Source organism: Sinocyclocheilus grahami, unplaced genomic scaffold (assembly GCF_001515645.1).
Source record: "Sinocyclocheilus grahami isolate Dianchi unplaced genomic scaffold, SAMN03320097.WGS_v1.1 scaffold233.1, whole genome shotgun sequence".
In the NCBI taxonomy this organism is placed as follows: Eukaryota; Metazoa; Chordata; class Actinopteri; order Cypriniformes; family Cyprinidae; genus Sinocyclocheilus; species Sinocyclocheilus grahami.
The window spans coordinates 154,517-167,522 of record NW_015505412.1 but is presented as its reverse complement, the minus strand read 5'-3'; the positions used below and the strand labels follow the sequence as shown (position 1 = coordinate 167,522).

The window sequence follows — 13,006 nt, the reverse complement described above, 5'->3', positions numbered from 1 at the left end:
GCAAAAAGCCTCCTTGCCCGAATGCTGTTCTCTGTCCTCTTACACTAGGCCTAATGCACAGCACCTGTTTACTACAGCGCTGGGCACGTGTACATGGAAACACGGCCTTTGGATAGACACTCACTTGAAACTGAAATGTAAAAGATCAATTCTACAGTTTATACATTTTTTGGAAATTTTATATTTCTCTTTAAAAGGTTAGTCAAGATTTCTACCTCCAAAATGTCACAATGTGGTATTTTTGAGGTAATTTAGTCATTTTTTCCCCTAAAATTACCAGGTGGGATATATATGTGGGATACGGTTGTGATGATTTGTAATTTAGTTTCAATAAATTATATATATATAAATATCTGCATAGAACATTGAACTTGAAACTCTTCACTTTTATTTCAAGTGGTTGTGAACTCTATATATATATATATATATACTGTATATACATAAATATCACAGTTTTTTTCTGTATTTCTTAGTAAATAAATGCAGCCTTGGTGAACAAAAGCATTAATATTATTATTCTTGGGTCTTTAATAAACTTTATATATATAATTACCAGAGAAAAGCCATTGCTAAAGCATCTTTTCAGCATTCCACACTTTATTTGCTTGCTTATTTGCCTTATTTTACTTTCAGATCAGTGTTGTTAAACAGTATCTGTTTGGCATTCTGCTGAACAACCCATTGGCTGAGATTGGTATGATAAACTGATAAATTATTCATAGTGATTTGTATGCAAGGCAGCATAGTAGTGGTGCTGGAGATAAAGAGAATTGAATGTCCCACACAGATCTCTTTAAGGTGAGAGTGAAAAAAGTGTCTTTTCTCTGCAGTGTCCCGTTTCCCCAGTCCCAGACTGACGCCGAGGTTGAGCAGGAAGCGAGCGCTGTCCATCTCTCCAGTCTCGGATGCCAGCATCGACCTGCAGACCATGATCCGCACCTCGCCCAACTCTCTGGTGGCCTACATCAATAACTCCCGCTCCAGCTCGGCTGCCAGCAGCTCTTACGGCCACCTCTCCGTTGGGGCCATCAGGTACAGGAATGCCCATCTGTGTTGATTTTTCTTGTAAATGTTTTTGCAGGTTGCCCATTGTTTGAACTAACACAAAATGTGACTTTTTTCCTTCTTCACGTCTCAGTCCCTCCTTTACGTTCCCACATCCTATCACACCGGTTGCATACCACCAGCTGCTGTCCCAACAGAGAGGTCTAAATGCGTTTGGACACACTCCCCCTCTCCTACAGCCTTCTCCGTCCCTCAGCACCAGGCAGACACTGGTGGCAGCAGCTGCTCTGACCAACAACAACAGCACCGACACAAACACAGAGTCCAGCCAGGTGATTTTACAGAGATTTATGGTTTCTATACATATACATCTAGACTCAAGGTTCCTAAGGTATTGAGAAACCTGGAAATTGTATAATATAGTTTATTAAGTTTGTTTGTTTTATGGAAATTTTAGCAAGTATGCATTAAATTGATTAAAAGAGGCAGTAATCATGCGAAGAAGTTGAACATGCATATTGTTTCACTACAATATTAAGCAGCACAACTGTTTTCAACATTGATAATAGTAATTGTTATTAATAATAATAATAATCTAAACATTTCTTGAGCAGCAAATCAGCATATTAGAATGATTTCTGAAGGATCATGTGACCTTTAAAACTGGAGTAAAATTCAACTTTGCCATCACAGCAATAAATGACATTTTAAAATATATTAACATAGAAAACAGTTATTTCAAATTTGAATAATTTCACAATATTACTGTTTTGACTCTATTTTTGATCAAATAAATGCAACCTTGGTGAACATAAGAAACACCTTTCAAAAACATTTAAATAAACGTACCATCCACATACATTTGAACAGTATTGTATAATGTTTAAGGATGTGTGAATAAATAGTAATTCTTTCTGATACAGCTAGACTTATTATTTTCATGTTATGGCCAATAACCAATAATTGCCAAAATGATAATTTTATACTAGTTTTTCAAAATAAATAAAAAATTAAATACTGTATTCATGTTGACATTTTCAGCTTTTTTTAAGAATAAGTGTTAAATGGTGGCAAAGATGGATAGCATGGATATAGTGTTCCAACAGCACTAACCAACATAAACAAACCTAAAAATTCATGCTAATCTGAACTGATCTTTTCATTCATCCCCATTTTTCCCCAACTCTGTGTAATGCTCATCGACCAAGAGCTGCTGTCACTTCCATGTAAACAGAGTGGCCATCCAGAATATAAACTTCCTCTGACCTACTCTCAGTCGGTCCAGACACTCTCCAAATCAGTTTTCATTCCGGCTTTATTGCTGATCTCCAAAACACACACACGCACTATAGTTATGAGAAACACATTTCCCACACTTTTGAGCAAACCATGTCAGGGTTATTGAGTTATAGAAAACATGGGCCTCTGCCATACTGTAGTGGTTGGGAGGAAAGGCACCACTTCAACGCAGAGCCTGCGTGTTGAGAGAGACTGTCTGTTGAATTATGAATCCATCTGAGGATCAAAGTCTGTAGCTGCTCTCTGGGCATAATAATTTCTTCCTTTTCATATTTCCATCTGACAGATGCTCATAGTGCAGTCTAAACTGTTTAGTCTCTGCGGCGAGTTGCTTTGTGAAATATGGCATCTGGAGCATGGTGCCTTTGTAGGCGTGAAATCACCACTCATGCCAGCAGCCAAACCATCGACATGGTGGCTCCAATGTCTCTTCCCTTGTTCTCTTGTAGAATGCTGGTGGAGACCCGGCTGTCAGCAGCACGGTCAACCCTTTGATCTTCAAGAGGTCAAAGGTGAAGATTGAAGCAGATGGACCCCACCCCATCTCACCTGGTTCTCAGGTTTGTGGAATCTTATCTACTGTCACTTTAGGTCACATTAAGGTTTTTAAGCTTCAAAATGGACTCGAAAGAACCATTAAAGTGTCGTAGAAATGGTCTATACGATTTTTACTCTATTCCTCAAGTCATTTGAAGCCAAATGATAGCTATGTATGTAGCTATAGTCCAATAGTAGAGAGTGTGTCTCGGGGTTCTGGTGCTGTAAGGTCAAGGTGCTGTCTGGTCTAGGGTTTATAACAGTCCATCAAAGAATACTTCAGAATGACCATGGCACTCTTGTGAATTAAAAAGCCTTTATTAGCAAATGGCTACATCCAATAAATCTAAAAACTCTTTAAAAAAACTTTAGGAAAAGTTTTTAGATTTCTTGGATGTAGCCATTTGCTAATAAAGGCTTTTTAATTCACAAGAGTGCCATGGTCATTCTGAAGTATTCTTTGATGGACACCTACATTTAAGTTGTTGTTCACTGAAAATCTCCATGAACAAATTGTTATTTGAGTCAGTTTTCTTTCAATAAATCATTGAGATAACATTGCATTTCTGACCAGTGTTGTTGTTGTTCAGTATATTATACATTTTGTTGATTGAAATTAAATCAGATTTTAAAATGATTAACTAAATTAAATATAAAAAAAATAAATGTAAATTTAAACTAATTGGCAAATAACCAAGATAAATTTGTACTAAAATTACTCAAATAGAATTTAAAATGAATTAACGCTAAATAGAAATATTAAAAATGGAAAATATAAAAATAAAAGCTAAGTATACAAAATATTAATAAATGCTGAAATAGTATATAAATAATACTAAAATAACAGAAGTCTGAGTTATGAGGTGGGCATCTGTCATAACTTCATAAAGACCCAGCTATATATACAGATGTGGCCATTGAAAATGCGCGCTCAGAGGGAAAGGATCACATGTGACCACGGTGTGGCACACAGGACCACAGGGAATGCTCTAACACAGGAAAGACATGATCAGTAAGGGCAGTCACGTAACGTACTGTACTGAAGCAGCAGAGCACAATTAACATGGGCAAGCTGTAGTCTACTAAAGTTTATTGCATGCACTGTGCAAAGGCCAATAAAATATTCATGATTCTGTTATCAATAGTATTTATCATGACGTAAAATTCGCTTTCCCATAAAAGTATTACTCTACAGCGCTTATTTTTATGTCTGCATCATCTAAAATCACCATCTAAAACTTAGCTTAATGTGGTAACCACTACGACCAGAAAACCAACATACAGTACTTTTTCTCTTATTTACACTAAGAGAACAAACAAATTAACAAAAGAATGTTTTTTTTCAACCACGAGAGTGGCTTAGTTAGTAAGTACAGGTTAGCGTTAATGCTTAGCCTTTGACCCGAGTGACATACATACATATCTAATTTTCCAAACTTCAGTGTCACATGATCCTGTAGTGTCATTTTTGATCGGTTTAATGCATTCTTGCTTAATTCGAGTATCAATTGCTTTAAAACAATCGTACTTACACCAAACTTGACATAAAATACATACCACAAACAAATAGTGTATTAAAGTATTTTTATTCATTAGATTTAGATGTTTTAACAAAAATGTTAGTATTGAATCAGAAATTTGTATTTTTACAGATAACGTGTCACCTTGTCTTTTAGCTTAGATTATTATTTGGTAACACTTTAGAATAGGAAACACTTATTCTACATTGACTATGACTTTTCCCTCAATAAATTCCTAATTGTAGGATTAGGGATGTAGAATAAGGTCATGTAGAATAAGGCATTAATATGTGCTTAATTACTACTAATAAATGGCTAATATTCTAGTAATATGCATGCTAATAAGCAACTAGTTAAGAGACCTTAAAATAAAGTGTTACCGATTATATTTATTCCCTTAGGTAGGGGAGCTCAGTTTGAGATAGCTTTTTTTTTTATTTTGGACTAAATAGTGCATCTATTTTATAATAATATTAGAAAGCATCTTAATTAATTATTTTCTTGGGAAAGAGCCTTTGTGTTGGGGGTGTGCATGTGACGCCCTTAAATGCTGTCTAGCTAGGCAGCTCACAAGGTTTTAGAACTGCTATTGTCTTGAAACAGTCATTGTGACTAAACCGAAACAAACACCAATTGCAAACAGCTTCCCTGCCTTTTTAAAGCAGAAACAACTGTAAATAATTAGAAACACTGCACATGTTGGACAAGTTTCTCATCGTCAACTTTAGCCAGACTTGTAACTGATCCTTTCCTGTCACTGACACGCGTAGGGTTAATGAGCATGTTGATACCCGCAGAGGTGCTGAACGTGTTCACTTGAGCACATATACTCTCATATGTATGGCTCCCGTCTCTGTGCACCCTCTGACCTTTTACCTTCCCTGAGGCCATGCAGTAAATCCGCCGTCATGCCAGCAGCTCTGGAGTGGCCCTCTCCACCTCTGACACCTCAGCCGCTCTGCTAGGTGTTATTAACAATCTGCGAGCCACAATGTGACAGATACACTTGGGCCCAGAGTCAGACTCACTGCCCTGACAGGAACATGCCGAGCCAGTCTGGCTCCTCATGAGACCTGGACCTGGAGCTTGGGAATCTTTTGGGGTTATGGATCAGTGGATTGGGCTCCTGCCATTCTCCAATTCCAGAACAAGCCCAAACCAGTCTAAGCTGAGTCTAGCATGTGTTTTATGTTTTAAAACCCACACTAGACAAAAATTGAAAGCACAAACAAACATATGGTCTTAAGTAGTTGCAAGTGAATTGTTGTTGGGGATTACAAGATTGCTGTCCGTCATTAGTCAGATTTCTGAGAAACCTGATAAAATGGTTTTGGAAAGCGAGACCGAGTGTAAGGTATAATTACAGCCAGAGAAGACAAGAAAGAAGAATCAGTAGTGGAAACAAAGGGATGTTTAGAGACCAGACCAACATTGAGGGCCCGGACTTCCTCCCTACACACCCTTCTTAGTCCTCAGGCTATAGTCTGTGCTCTCTGCTAGCAGTCTAAATTATATACCCCAAGAACCAAATAATGGCATGGTGTTTGATTTTATTTCATGAGTTCTTCCCTTTCAATGTACACAGAATACAGTTATTTATTATATTATTTTTTGTATAATGTTATATGTACAGTATATATATATATATATATATATATATATATACACACACCATTCAAACGTTTGGGGTCAGGAATATTTAAAAAAAATAATAATAATAATAATACATTTATTTCAAATATATGCTGTGCTTTTGAACTTTCAAACCGTCAAGGAATCATGACTAAATGCATCATGGTCTGTCCAAAAATATTAATCAGCACAGTTTTAACATTGATAATGAGAAATACCAAATCAGCACATTAGAATGATTTCTGAAGGATCGTGTGACACTGAAGACTGGAGTAATGCCTGCTGAAAATTCAGCCTTGCAATTACAGAAATAAATAAAATTTTAACATATACTAAAATAGAAAAGAGTCATTTTAAATTGCAATAACATTTCACAATATTTGTTTTTACTGTATTATTGATCAAATAAATGCGGCCTTGGTAAGTATTTATCTGTCTCTCTCTCAAAAAAAAGTAAAAATATTACCAAAACTGTATTGGACTTTCATTGCATGATGGGTGAAGAATTAAAGAATTATGACAGTTGTTTATTTCATATTGTCACTTTTCTCTACCTGTAGCATATCAATAATGACCACATCCATGGGGAGAAGAAGGAGTTTGTGTGTCGATGGGAGGAGTGCTCACGAGAACAGAAGCCTTTCAAGGCCCAGTACATGCTAGTTGTCCACATGCGCCGACACACTGGAGAGAAGCCCCATAAGTGCACAGTAAGTGATTGACACTGCTCATCAGACCTTCATTTCATTCTAAAATGCATGTTTTACCTCACCCCTCCCTATTTAAAACCTGTACCTACTGTACCTTTAATTGCAAGAATAAACACAACTATTTCTGTACCCACAAGTAGAGCAAACGATTGCTGTACAGAAATAGGCTTATTTCAACAGAACACCTGATTTTAAACAGGACACATTTAACATCTCGGCTACTTTTACTCTCCTAAGTAAATGATGAAGGCACACTGATCTGCTGTCTTGCATTTTTAGCCTCAACATCAATTTTAGTTGCTTGAGATCCTATTAAAAAGTGAACTTCTGAGCGTGCTGATTGACAGGATGAAGACATAATTAAAGTCTGAGGAGAGGAAGGCGCCATGGGTCTTTATTACATTTTAGTGAAGTTTCCACACACCTTCAGTATACATATACAAGACCTATAAGATACAAGAAAAGGCACCTATGACTTTAATAAGCTCTTTTTGCTTATCTAATGTGATCTCTTTTTACACCAGTGGCTTATTATTAATGCAGAAGCTAAACTTTTATGAATAAGAAAGCAAAGGATTCCACAACACAGAAGATTGATCATAATAATTGATAATGACATGGTCTGAACAAGCAAAAAAAAAGTATTTTCTCTGAAAAATATGTCCAGGAAAAACTTTGCCCTATAAGCAGAAGTATTTTTTCATTATGGTAATGAGAATCGAGTAGAAAATATGCTTTGTTGTCATGAAAATATTGCCAACTATTTTAATGGTCCCAAAAAAGGTTCCATTGTCTTTAAGGTAAAATATAATTGTGTATCTTACCTTTAAAGTAGGGATGAAATATCACCCATAAGTGTTCTTGACAGGTTTTATGAGATTCACTCATTAAGTTGTTTGATTTTAGGTTCAGATTGATGATGGCTGATGCAATGGCTTGCTTTTCTCTTTCTCTCACTCTCTCTGTCAAGTTTGAAGGTTGCTCGAAGGCTTACTCGCGACTGGAAAACCTCAAAACTCACTTGAGGTCTCACACAGGGGAGAAACCTTATGTATGTGAGCATGAGGGTTGTAACAAGGCATTTTCCAACGCTTCAGACCGAGCCAAGCACCAGAACCGCACGCACTCGAATGAGGTTCGAGCTTTCAACATCCATTTCATTATGTGCATTTTGTTTCCCATCTCAAGACTAAGACCAAGAGATTTGATTTAAGTCAGATTTGATTGCACTCTGAAAGCTATCTGTCACTCCTTTGCAGAAACCATATGTGTGCAAGATCCCAGGTTGCACAAAACGCTATACAGACCCCAGTTCTCTCAGGAAACATGTGAAGACCGTTCATGGTCCAGAAGCACATGTCACTAAGAAGCAGCGTGCTGATGCACCACCTAAACCTCACCCTCCTAAAGGGAATGGAGAAAATGAGGCACACACAAAGCATGCAAGGGGAAAAACAGATGTGTCAGGGGAAGCCAACAGCACCACCCGAGGAGTGGAGGATTGCCAGCATGTCAAATCTATCAAGACGGAAAACACAGTGGTAAGAATAGTGTTTTGTTCTTAATAAATTATTACACCGCTGATGAGATGTTCTGTTAAAGTTTTTGACTAAAAGCAGTTTTACAGTGTACAGTAACCACAAGTTCGCAGGTTTTTTTCATTGGGAGAGAGGCAGCACAAGATAAAGAAAAGCTGAAAGTGGTGTGTCATTGAATTTATGTGGTCAAAAAACAACATGGAAGAGAAAAAAATCCTGTTGTTGCTGGTCCATACATCTGTTCAAGATGGTGTCTAACCTATTTTATGAAGGAATAAATGCCATAACTACTTACTTTTGTTGACTTATTTTAGATATTAGCGTTTTGCATGTAAGATATGCAGTATTTACAGTAATCACCTCATGCAGAGATACAGCATGTTCAGATCTTGCTGTTTATCATGTACGGTGTGAAATGCTCTTAATGCAGAGATCAGACTAATGTACTAACCATTGCCTCATCTAATATACTAACCCTCTCCTTTCCTCTTAACTAACTTGCTTCTCTTTGAAAATAATGGACAGACTGTACTGAGGTAAGCACTGCAGCAATGTCTTTTTATGCATGGCAATATCAATACTTTTTCAAAACCCAACTTCAATTATGTTTGGTATAGTTGTGCTGTCCAAATCTGTAATAAAAAAATCAATTCATTTTCCTGCAGACTATCAGTAGAACAATTCCTATTTAGAATAGCTTATTTAATTCCACAAACCGAGATTACTGAGATTCTATGACAAAAATATCAGTGGAACTGATCTTTCCTCATTACTGTTTCATTGTAGATGTATCAGTCCAGCCCTGGTGGTCAGTCATCATGTAGCAGTGAGCCGTCACCACTTGGCAGTGCCACCAACAATGACAGTGGAGTAGAGATGGCCATGCACAGTGGAGGCAGTTTGGGGGACCTGAGTGCTTTAGATGACGCGCCTGTAGTAGATTCTACCGGTTCTCCAGGTACTTCTGCAGGAGTTGGTCTCCAGTTGCGTAAAAACGGGGGAGGACTACTACATCTTGAGAACATCAAGAAGGAAAAACTAAAAACTGTAAGAGACCCCTGCTCCTGGGCGAATGCATCACCTCAAGTCCGAAATACCAAGCTGCCTCCAATACCCTCTATTGGTGAGTACTGCAGCCAAAAATGGGTTTATTACTTTGTTCCCACATTGTGCATTTTGAGAAAATAACATTACTCTCATAAATCTGTTCTTTAGACTCACTGCTGGAGACTCCAAATATGGGCAGTCAGATGCCTGGACCTCAAACCCAACGTTTAGGAGACTTGTCTTCGTATGAGATGACAATGCTAAATCAGCTGCAAGAGCGCAGAGACAGCTCCACCAGTACAATGAGCTCAGCATACACGTTAAGTCGTCGGTCCTCCGGTATTTCACCCTGCTACTCCAGTCGTCGCTCTAGCGAAGCTTCGCAATTTGGTGTCCGCAACAACAACGCCAGCTCAGCAGACTCCTATGACCCCATCTCCACAGATCTGTCGCGCCGTTCCAGCGAAGCTAGCCAATGTGGTGGTGTAGGTGGACTCACAAGTTTACTAAGTCTCACGCCGGCTCAACACTACCGTCTCAAAGCGAAATACGCCGCAGCCACAGGGGATGCGCCACCAACACCTCTGCCCAACATGGATCGCATGAGTCTTAGAACTAGAATGGCCATGTACAATGACTCGCAGGAAAGTTCAGCACATTTGCACCATTCCCAAGGTGTAGTCAACTCAAGACGCTGCAGTGACACTGGCTACGGTGCCCCTGGCATGATGCCCCATGAAGTTCCAGCCAATCTTCCACGACGAGCAAGCGATCCTGTTCGTCGTACAGCTATCGACCCGCTCTCCTTGCCGAGGGTTCAGCGATTCAACAGCATCAGCAACATGACCCTGTCACGTTTGCCTGCCATAGATCGCCGTTCTTTCAACTTGCAGAGCAACACCTGGTCTGATGGCAGCTTGCATCGTCATTCCTTTAGCCAGAGGCCACCTAGTATTTCAGAGAACATTTTAATGGAGAATATGGCCACTGATGGAGGTGATCAACAAGAAGATGATATGGTGCTACCAGATGACATGGTACAGTACCTCAACTCCCAGAATGGTAGCTCAAATCAGGACCCAGGGATTTCTGTCAATGGTGGTCATGCACTAAACTTCCATTGTAATATGATCTCCCAACAACAGTTCTACGGACAGCGGCGAATGGGCATGGCAAACAACAACGGAAGCCAGGTAGAGCCTGTTTGCTCAGGTCCAGAGCAAATGACCAATCCGCAAAGCATGAACAAGAACAACATGCCAGTGCAATGGAATGAGGTCAGTTCTGGTTCTGTGGATACAACTGCAAGGCTTCCAAAGCAGCAACAACTCCGAGGGAACTTGACAGTGGTTCAGCAGAAGCAGAACTTTGGCTCTTACCAAGGATTTGGTACTAATCAGCAGGTTGTACCAATGAGCCAGAATCTGGCTAGCCTGCAACAGGGTTATCCACAGAGGGCCACCCAAAGGATGAACTCTGTCCAGCAGTATCGGCAATCTGTTAACAATCAGTGTCAGAATCTCGGCGTGCAAGTAAACTCTCAACCGGGATATCGGCAGGACCTCAGTTACAACTCCAGTCACCGCCTAACATGCAACGGCATGGGTCCACCCAATGGGAGAGGGATGCAAAACCAGGAGATGCAGAATTACAGATCCAACTTTTCACATATGATCAACGTTAACCAGCAAAATTACGTCCCTCTTACTCAGACAGCCGTTCAAAATGCAGGCAGAGGACTGATACAGCCCAGACCTCCGTCCGAGCCCAAACCTTTAAATAGACAACACTCAGGTTCAGGTATGATTCAGCAAAATGGTTGCTCCCTGTCCAACGTCAACTCCTCAGAAGCTAGCCCAAAGAGACCAGGTGACTTCGGTCAACACAGCAATGGGAATGGCACTATGTACTATTCAGGAGAGATCCATATGTTGGACAGTAGCGTGAATTATGGTTCTCCCGTGTCTCCATGCACAAACCAAGCCCCAGTTGCTTCAGTGTCTACAATGGTGTCTCCTGGGGTTAACCAGGTCACCAGCACAGTGGACTCCACTCAAACCCTCGAGCACACTCAAATAGACTTTGATGCCATTTTGGATGACGGAGACCATTCGAGCCTAATGTCTGGCACATTAAGTCCGGGCCTTCTGCAGAGTCTTTCGCAGAATTCTTCACGGCTCACCACCCCACGTAACTCTGTTACGCTAGCCTCGATACCAGCAGGTATTGGCAACATGGCCATTGGTGACATGAGCTCAATGTTAACAGCCCTTGCAGAGGAAAGCAAATTCTTAAACATGATGGCTTGAGAATTAAAGAAGTTAATCAGGGGTGGGTTGCTTTTTAATGAAAATACATTGAACAATTAAATGAAACAGAATACAAGGAACTGTTTAAGAACACTAATTCATGCTCTAAGGGGAGGAAAAACATGTTTATGCATTATTTTCATGAGCAAAGGCACTGAAATATTTTCTGACGAGTTAAACTTGCAGCATTTCAGGTGAACAGTCAATTACATTATCAGACATTTGCTAACAACTGTTGTATGCAACTAGGCTGGCAAAGACCTCAAAATGACATGTTTCACAAGCCATATGTTCAATGTAAGTTTGTTTGTTAATGCATATTAGTGTACATCAGGGTAATGGTTATTGGGCTTGTATAAGTCTGATTTTCCCCTTTCTCAACAGTGCACTGAAATTCACTAAGTGCCTCACTTAAAAGAACATAAGTACGTTTTTAAACTCATATAATTTTATGTAATCTGGTATGTAGCTATACTAATAGATTTATGGATATTTTTATTGCATTTTGCTCTGTTTTGTTTATAGTTATTCCATATCCTTCATGCTTTAAATTATGTGTAATGCATATTAACTGCACAAGCTTGTTCAGTGTTCACAGTGCTCTGATGTACCCCCTTGTCACTTCTGTGGGGTATTATAAAAAAAACTGGTGGAAATTGGAAAATGAATTTCAGCTGAATTCCTCAAAGATGGTCAATTTTATCTATATTGACGGATTCCCTTGAAGCACGCTCCAGGAGTTACAGATCTCTGTAGTTGCATCTGATCCGGCTGTGTGATGGTGAAGGACAGCATTACGTCTCTGAGCTTCAGTCTGCGGAGGCCTGTCAACCCGTGCGTCCTTTGAGATGCCTTTAAAGGAATATGCAAGTACTCTGTGTGCTCTCAGCAGAGATCACATCCCAATTAACAGGTTCATCACCGTCTTGAGCTTGTGATGAACCACATGCGCATACTAAAATGACTTCTGCCTTTGATTTAGTACTGTTACAAGAAATTTCCACCAAGGACGGAGCGATTTTGAAGGTCTGAACTCTCGGAGTTCTTTGTTATTTTGTGATGCCATTTGCAGAACTCGACATATGTATAGCTTTTGTACATTTTCAATACAGCATCTTCATTTCTGTTTTAACACTGGGTTTGTTTTGTCTCTTATTCATCTGCTAGATATTGTTACAAAATCTATGTAGTTGAATTTAAGAAATAAGAGTGGAAAAGGTGTGCATATTCATTAAAATGCAGTAGCAAAAAGTAATAAATAATATCAGCATGATCTTATCATAATGCAGATAGATTCTTGCTAATTCATTTAAACAAGTCATGTGTATTATAAGAGGTCGGTACACACAGTTAACTGCCTTAATTGTGTGACAGCATTTATTTCTGAATTTGGATGCAGAAGAACTTTG

At 39.2% G+C, this 13,006-nt stretch overlaps 1 protein-coding gene across 1 annotated transcript in view; it reads left to right on the top strand.

The window, feature by feature from the left end:
• LOC107597558 (zinc finger protein GLI2-like) overlaps positions 1–12,704 on the top strand; it is an 87,632-nt gene extending 74,928 nt beyond the window's left edge. The window contains exons 9-17 of the mRNA XM_016288689.1: positions 634–694; positions 831–1,032; positions 1,139–1,337; positions 2,754–2,864; positions 6,554–6,703; positions 7,674–7,838; positions 7,963–8,244; positions 9,028–9,364; positions 9,457–12,704. Of these exons, the coding sequence (XP_016144175.1) occupies positions 634–694; positions 831–1,032; positions 1,139–1,337; positions 2,754–2,864; positions 6,554–6,703; positions 7,674–7,838; positions 7,963–8,244; positions 9,028–9,364; positions 9,457–11,597 (3,648 nt within the window). The 3' untranslated portion in view covers positions 11,598–12,704. The remainder of the gene's footprint in view (positions 1–633; positions 695–830; positions 1,033–1,138; positions 1,338–2,753; positions 2,865–6,553; positions 6,704–7,673; positions 7,839–7,962; positions 8,245–9,027; positions 9,365–9,456) is intronic.
• The last annotated feature ends 302 nt before the right edge of the window (positions 12,705–13,006 follow it).